Source organism: Palaemon carinicauda, chromosome 45 (assembly GCF_036898095.1).
Source record: "Palaemon carinicauda isolate YSFRI2023 chromosome 45, ASM3689809v2, whole genome shotgun sequence".
NCBI lineage: Eukaryota > Metazoa > Arthropoda > Malacostraca > Decapoda > Palaemonidae > Palaemon > Palaemon carinicauda.
In genome coordinates this window covers 117,591-126,458 of record NC_090769.1, presented here as the reverse complement: position 1 = coordinate 126,458, position 8,868 = coordinate 117,591, and the positions used below count along the sequence as shown (strand labels likewise).

The 8,868-nt window shown below is 37.0% G+C and overlaps 1 protein-coding gene across 1 annotated transcript in view; it reads right to left on the bottom strand.

Annotated features, from left to right (window-relative positions):
• Positions 1–2,702: 2,702 nt before the first annotated feature.
• LOC137634598 (uncharacterized) overlaps positions 2,703–8,868 on the bottom strand; it is a 21,615-nt gene continuing 15,449 nt past the window's right edge. The window contains exon 8 of the mRNA XM_068367048.1: positions 2,703–8,757. Within this exon, the coding sequence (XP_068223149.1) occupies positions 2,726–8,757 (6,032 nt within the window). The 3' untranslated portion in view covers positions 2,703–2,725. The remainder of the gene's footprint in view (positions 8,758–8,868) is intronic.

Genomic DNA, 8,868 nt, shown 5'->3' with positions numbered 1-8,868 from the left:
GATGTATATGACAAAGCATTTCCATAGGATGGTTTTTTTTTTCTGATATGCTGGAGTTGTTCACCTAGAAGATAAATATTGGTGGCTGCTGATTACTGAAGCAGTACACTGTAAAAAAAAAAAAAAAAAAAAAAAAAAAAAAAAAAAAAAAAAAACTTAATTTTAATCGGACATTGTCCGTAAAATTATACGGCGCTGAGCCGTATTTCAGTAGAGTAAAGGCGACCGTAATTTTACCCTACTTTGTTATCACATTTTACGGGTTGGTGACCGTTAATATCACTTATTTACGTTTATATATCAGTTTTTATAACGGTAAATGAGTGGCAACATTTATTCCAGGTTTTTACCGTTTTTTTACGGCAAATTTTTAACAGTGTATTATTATTATTATTATTATTATTATTATTATTATTATTATTATTATTACTTGCTAAGCTACAACCCTAGTTGGATAAGCAAAATGCTATAAGCCCAGAGGCCCCAACAGGGAAAATAGCCCAGTGAGGAAAGGAAACAAGGAAAAATAATATATTTTATGAACAATGACATTTAAATAAATATTTCCTATATAAACTATGAAAACTTTAACTAAACAAGAGGAAGAGAAACGAGATAGAATAGTATGCCCGAGTGTACCCTCAAGCAAGAGAACTCTAACCCAAGACAGTGGAAGACCATGGTACAGAGGCTATGGCACTACCCAAGACTAGAGAATAATGGTTTAATTTAGGAGTATCCTTCTCCTAGAAGAACTGCTTACCATAGCTAAATTTTAGAGTCTCAGTGTAGGCTGTGTTAAACTTTCATGCGTCTTCAGACTACTGTCTGCACTCCCCTCCTGCCGGAGAAGATCTCCAAGGCCCTAATAGAGTAGCTTACATCTATAAAACAAGAGTAGCACCAACTTCGAAACAATGCGCCATTTTGATTCCAGAACCACAGTAAGGGCCCGGCCAGACCAAGCGCGGCTAGCGGCGAGGTTAGCGGCAAGAGGTTCCCGCGGCAAATTGAAACCTTAGGTATCTTATGCAGGTGGCCAGATAGGAGGCGCGGCCAGACCAAGCGCGGCTAGCGGCGAGGTTAGCGACAAGAGGTAATGGCGGCAAATTAAAGCCTTAGTATCTTATATAGGTGGCCAGATGAGGCGCGAGGCTTCCCGCGCCTCCTATCTGGCCACCCACATAAGATACTAAGGCTTTAATTTGCCGCCATTACCTCTTGTCGCTAACCTCGCCGCTAGCCGCGCTTGGTCTTGCTAAGGCAGGCAAGCCTATCAGGCATTTACTGTTTTAAAAAACGGACATATTGACGTCAAGGATTGATATTACGGTCACCAACCGATAAAAGGTTGTAAGAAAGTAGAGTAAAATTAAGGTGGCTGTATTTAACTGAAATACAGCTGAGAACAGTATATTTTTACGGAAAATTTTCGATTAAAATCACGTTTTTTTTTTCTAACTGTGTAGGAACTCTAGGCTCTGAAGCCTTCTTCTTCTTCTTCTTCTTCATCTTCATCTTCTTGTGCTTGCGTGGATAACCCCACAGGAGAGCTTCGTGGAAGAACTAAATATGTCAACAATATCTTTATAGATCTCTAGGTAAAGAAATAAATAATTCAAATTAATTCAGACTGAATTTTTATTCACCCAGACACCATTTTTTATCATTCTAATGTCACAATGTTAACATATGTTAAGAACCATTCGATGAACGTGTTCCCAAATACCCCGTTCATGCGTTCGAACATCACTTCAAACACTTGTCTGTTGAACCACGTTTGAAAAACCGTTCGGCTGTGTAAACCCGCCTTTGACTTCCACACCATTTGTACTGTTAGGGCTGATTCACACCTGACACTCACACTCACACTCACGTGCACGCAATTGATCGCGTTCAAATATTCGTTAATGATAAACAGGCAGAGTATTCAACCCATCCAGTCAATCATTTGAGCTCAACTCCAGTCACGGTCACAGTCAAGCTCACGATCAAAGCAAAAGATATTTTGAACGTGCTCAAACTTGAGCGAGAGCTATACCCGCTAATTCTAGAGCCGAAAAATCAAACCAACACAAAACAAACTGAGCTCAGGAGAGCTTAAGTTGAGCGGCATATGTGAACGTGCCAGTAAAATGAGCTGATTGAGAGTTTGACCGTGACTTGGGCGTGAGCGTGAGCGTGAGCGTGAGTGTCAGGTGTGAATCAGCCCTTAAGCTTTTCTCCAAGTGAACTGTTGCTGATATCACGGATAAACCTGATATCAGTGCTGTTATCTTAGCTTCTCCAGATAAATTGTTACTATTCAAGTTATCACTGTTATCTATAACTGTTATTAGTGCTGTTATTCTAATTTTCAGTGGTAATGCTTCCTTCAAGTGAACCGTTCCTAATACTGTTATGAGTGTTATTAACAACATTGTCAGCAATTCTATTCACACAATTTTTACTATAAATAGACCCGCCAAGTGAACTGTTGTTACTAACGTTTTCGTTATTAATTATGATAATGCTTTCAGTGCGGTTATCTCCACTGGCTTCTTTCAGCTGAGCTGTTTCTAATATTGCTTTCAGCAGTGTTAATAACATCGTTATGAGAACTGAAACTGCCACTATTATTTCCGTTACTAGTTCTTCCAACAGAACTATTCCTAGTAACGTTTTCATTGTTAATAGTGACAGTTTTATCAGTCCCTCCACTGCCACTGTAAGTACTATTTTTACTTTATACATCTGAATTATTCCTAATAATGTTATCAGTGTTGTTAATAACAGGATTAATACTGTTAGTACTTCCTCCATCTGAACTATTGCTAATAATGCTACCAGTGTTGTTAATAACAGTATTATCAGTCCTGTTAACTCCACCAATTGTACTGTTAATACTTCCTCCATCTGAAATATTGCTAATAATGCTACCAGTGTTGTTAATAACAGTATTATCAGTCCTGTCAACTCCAATAATCGTGCTGTTAATACTTCCTCCATCTGAACTATTGCTAATAATGCTATCAGTGTTGTTAATAACAGTATTATCAGTCCTGTTAACTCCATCAATCGTGCTGTTAATACTTCCTCCATCTGAACTATTGCTAATAATGTTACCAGTATTGTTAATAACAGTGTTATCAGTCCTGTTAACACCACCAATTGTACTGTTAATACTTCCTTCATCTGGACTATTGCTAATAATGTTACCAGTATTGTTAATAACAGTGTTATCAGTCATGTTAACTCCACCAATTGTGCTGTTAATACTTCCTCCATCTGAACTATTGCTAATAATGCTACCAGTGTTGTTAATAACAGGATTATCAGTCCTGTTAACTCCAATAATCGTGCTGTTAATACTTCCTCCATCTGAACTATTGCTAATAATGTTACCAGTGTTGTTAATAACAGGATTATCAGTCCTGTTAACTCCACCAATCGTGCTGTTAATACTTCCTCCATCTGAACTATTGTTAATAATGCTACCAGTGTTGTTAATAACAGGATTATCAGTCCTGTTAACTCCAACAATCGTGCTGTTAATACTTCCTCCATCTGAACTATTGTTAATAATGCTACCAGTGTTGTTAATAACAGTATTATCAGTCCTGTCAACTCCAATAATCGTGCTGTTAATACTTCCTCCATCTGAACTACTGCTAATAATGCTACCAGTGTTGTTAATAACAGGATTATCAGTCCTGTTAACTCCACCAATCGTACTGTTATTACTTCCATTAGATAAATTACTCTTAGTTATATTTTCAATGTCATTAATAACACTGTTATTCAAAGGACGACTTGTAGATATTTGACTAGGACCTGTTACATTACCACTTGAAATATTTTGTGGAAAGATAGTGTTATTGTTTATAATAGTTGTGCTGTTTAGTATAAAAGATGCTGTAGACATTGTACTCTCCACATTGTTTAAACAAAAATTACCAGTGAGCTTAATACAAGAGGCATTGATTCCAGATAAAGTATTCAAAATACTTGCTTTAATCTTCAGCAATTCCGTTATATTCATTGATAGTTTATCCAATCTCTGTAGAACTTTATAATTATTTACAAGTTCAAAAACTATCTGTCTGATTTGGTTTGTTGGGCAACTTGAAACTGGAAGTCTGTTATTAGCAAGAGATTTTACTGTCTCGGTCAAGCGTAAGCTTTCTAGTAACAATGATTCAAGTTTTGCCATTGGAACTAAGTACTTGTTATTTTCACCATTAGTCGTGTTTCCAGTACTAAAATTACTAGTATTACTACTGGTGTTTAGAAAACTGATTGGTGTTACTAAACCAGCAACGCTGTCGTTCACGCTTTCTTTAGTGTTGATTACTTGCACATTTCCCTGAAGGGGATCTGAGCTTTGTTGTATATTGCTTTCACTGTGATTAGCTTTTTCTTGTATGGTGGTACTTACATTAAAATTCTTAAGGTCATCATCACTGCTGATCATTGTACTATTATCTAACGACACCAAGTTATTTAGTGGCAATGTACTCCTTGCTGTAAATTCTTCAGTGGCATTTACCACTTCTTTGGGTCCATTCTTTATCGTTACTGCGGGATTCATTGATATTGCCGATAATTCCCCTGCATTTATACCACTCGCTTGTACTGTCGTTTTGAGAGTTTTCTCCCTAGATTCAGTTGCAGGAGGTAGTGCTGCAGAAGGAACTTTATTTCCCTCTAGTTGGATAGAAGTTAGCGTATTTTTGTGGACCATCTCTTCTCCTAAAATTGTCGCACTTTCTGACTCTTTATCTGTAAGAACTAACTGCACAGGTGTTGTCCTTTGGGTCACTTTCTCTATATGTTGGTCTGTTTGAGTAATTTCCGATTTGGAATGTTGCCCTTCAGATAAGATCCCCGAAGATGCTGGTATTTCTGTAAGTATTCTATCTGTGGTTGTTAATTTTCCGGGGATTTCTGATTTTGATTCTTTATCTGTAAAACTCGATCGTACGGGTGGTGTCATTTCGGCCACTTTCTCTGTATGTTGGTCAAATTCAGCTTCTTTTTCTGTGCCTGACACTGTTTCAGGCATTCCTGTTATGGGATTTCTATCTATATCCACATGTTCTACAGTCTTGTTATTTCTGGATGCTTGCTCTGTAACTACTGCAAGTGAAGACATATCAATTTTAGTGACTATCGCTACAGAAACTGTTGGTTTGTTTATGTTCTGTTTACTTGCCATTGCTATAGGAACTGAAGGCGTAGTCACTTTGTTTTCTACAGATGCTACTAAAGGCGTAGTCATTTTGTTTTCTACAGATACTGCTGAAGGTGTAGTGACTTTGTTTGCTACATATACTGCTGAAGGTACGGATTTTATGGTTGTTTTGCTCGAAACTTTATCTATAGCAAATGCTGGTGTGGGCACCTTTGCTATAGGTGCTTTATCTGTTATCAATGGTGCTACATGTATGGTAGATTTAAGTATTCCCTCTGCAGCAACTGTCGGTGCATGTTCAGGTGTTTGAGGCTTTTTATCTTCAGCTACAGTTACCGTGGGTACCCTTGTTACAAGTACTTTGTCTGTTATCAATAATGCTTCATGTACTGTTGATTTATGTATGCTCTCTACTGCCATAACTGGAGCATTTTCAGATAGTAAAGGTATTTTGTCTTTAGTGACTATTGCTACAGGAACGGTTGGTTTATTTATGTTCGGTTTACTTGTCATTTCTAAAGAAACTGAAGGTGTAGTTATTTTATTTGCTACATATACTGCTGAAGGTGTAGTGACTTTGTTTGCTACATATACTGCTGAAGGTACGGATTTTATTGTTGTTTTACCTTCAACTGCCGTTGATTTCGAAAATTTATCCTTAGCAAACACTGGGGTGGTCACCTTTGCTATAGGTGCTTTGTCTGTCATTAAGGGTGCTGCATGTATGGTAGATTTAAGTATCCCATCTGCAGCAACTGTCGGTGCATGGTCAGGTGTTTGAGGCTTATCAGCTTTAGCTACAGTCATCGTGGGTTCCCTTGTTATGAGTACTTTATCTGTTGTCAATGATGCCAGTGCATTTTCAGACGATGAAGGTTTCTTGTCTTTAGTAACAATTATATTGGGTACCTTTGTTAAGGGTACTATTTCTTTGGTTAAGGCAGATACTGGTATTGATGATACTGTAACTTTTTCTTGATTTGATATTGGAACAGGCGATGAAAGCTCAGGTGGTTTCCATGGAATTGAAATTACTGCATCGGCTGTCATTTGTAATTTTTGAGTAGCTTTTATAGTTACCCATGGAGATTTCGAAAGGGGTTTCTCTTCTGTTCCCATTGATTCAGGCACTGTTGATTTTGTTACTTCTTTTCCTGGTGCAATTGAAAATACTATTGGGGGTATTGTTACACTAGCCTCAGAGAATTTGCGTGAAGTTGTTGTAGGCACTTTTGAAGACACAATACCTGCAGGTATGATTGTCTTAGGGGTTTTATTTATCGCTAAAGTGGTTGCATGTACTGGAATATTTGGTAGTTTTTCTATTGCTATTCCTGTTGTAGGTAGTGGTAGTGTGTGGTCTTTTTCTGGTACTGCTGTTGTTGCGGAGGCTGTTGTTTTGGGAAGTTTTCCTGGAATTACCTCTGCTACAGGGGCCTTTGTTGTAATATCTTTTTCAGCATCTATAACTATTCCCTGTTCTGTGGTTTTGGATAATTTTTCTGTAATCAACATAGCAGTAGGTACGGCAGTTTCATACAACTTTTCAGTTTTTAGAGTTATTGCAGACGCTGCTGTTGATGGTATTTTTTCTGTTGCTATCAATGATATTTGGGGTACTATTTTTGTTGTTGCTATAGGTGGAGGTACAGCTGTCTGAGGCATTATTTCTTCATTTTTAGTAACTCCAAGTATTGTTGGTGAGGGTCTTTTTTCTGTAAATATCAACTTTGTAAAGGATATAGGTGCTATTACTTTTTCTGTAGTGATCTGGGATGTCGGATGCTGATTTTGGGTAGGTGATGCCTTAGTCCTCTGTGGCAATGCTGTAGTTACTTTAGATGGTGTCTCTTTAGATGGTGGAACTGGGAGAATTGGGACAGTTGTCCTTAGAGTTGCTGCAGTAATTACAATTGGCTGTGTTGGTTTTCCACTTTTAGAACTTCTTGATTCTGCCTTTTCTGTTCCTGGATTCGAGGACACCAATGATGACAGGGTATGATGCATTCCTTGTGTTACTGGTGAGGTTGAAGGCGAAAAGAGATTCTGATAAGATGAGTTTTGTGTTAAGGATATATCATTGTCTATGTAGTCACCTATAAAAGTGATTGTATTATCAGCATTGATTATTATCAAGCTTGTATGATCACCATTGCTAATGACGATTGTGCTGATGTTATTGTTAATTGGAATGATAAGATTTCCAGATTCCTTTTCAAAGATGATACCTCCAGATTTCTGGTAAGCTTTGCCATTTCTTTTCGAACCAAAGTCTTCCCTTTCTTTCTGTGTTTTAGTATGTTTAGAACTATCTATTACAGAACCTCTTCCCTCAGGAACAATTCTTGAATTTTTGTCCAATAATTTTGAAAACCTCAACATTTTGGGCTCTTTAGGAAACAGTTCTGTTTTTAATTCTTGATAACCCCTATATCTTGTATTCTGAGGATTATTGTGTATCATGTATTTGCCACCTTGATTCCTCATACTCGAAGCCCAATTGGCATATCCTAGGTTGTTCTTCACATAACTTGGCATATTCCTGCCAGTGACTTTTGTTTCAGTAAACCTTTCACCAATGTTCAAGTTACTGATATCAATAGAGAAATTATCTTTCTGTCCATTATTGTAGTTAATGATTAGCCAAGAGATGTTAGCATTGCCTTTAATAGTAATTGTTCTTGAGCGAATATCGTAGGAGACGAATGTAGGTTTACCATTACCAGAAGTATTGTTCATATTGTCTTCTGATGAGCCATTCAGAGCTCTCTTTGAGATGGATTCATTGAGTTTCCCAAACCGGTTTTTTCTTCTATTCCTGTTCCTCACTGCAATTTCGTTTTCATAACTGCTTTCGAAAATAGAATGATGTTGTTCTTTTATCCCTCTGGCATTCCTTAAGGAGTTCTTTGGAGGTTCACTTATGTTTTTGATTAGACCCGTTTCAATTAAATTATTTGAGGGTTCAATGTTGTTTGATGGTGTAATGCTGTTATTGTTACCAATGGTGCTAAAAGAAGTAGAATTGTGTCTAGTAGTTCTGTCACCACTGACGGTAAAATTCACAAAATTTATATTTGAAATGCTAGAAAGAGAGGAATTTTTAGGAGTGCTATTAATTTCAACAGTGGAATTAACAATAGTGGAATTCACAATGTTTATGTTCAGCGTGCTTGGAGAAGACAAAGTTACAGGAATGGTATTACTAACAGGTGTTAAAGAGCTAGCATTCAGTAGGGTAAGATTAGAATTTTCTACAGAAGTGCTCTTGTCGAAAGTAGAATTCTCCAAGTTTGAAATCATTTTAGTTGTTATTCCAATAGTATGATTAGTAAAAGAATTATTACGTTCAACGGTGATACTAAGACTAATATTGAGTGCATTAGTTACTTGACTCGTAGAGTAATTAGTAACGCTATTGTTATCATTGGCATTCGTGAGATTACTGGTTACGGTGCTGGTTACATTTATAATGCTGTTGTTCATATACCGTATGAAATCTTCGATCAGAACGTAAGTTTCCTTCAGCTGCAGAATCCACTGAGGTATGACTTTAGAAACGTTCTCTTTACAAATCCGAAGAGCTGGAAATAAACGATTTTCTGGATTAATAATAATAATAATAATAATAATAATAATAATAATAATAATAATAATGGAAGACTGTCTTCTTTACGAGTGTCTGCTTTATAGAC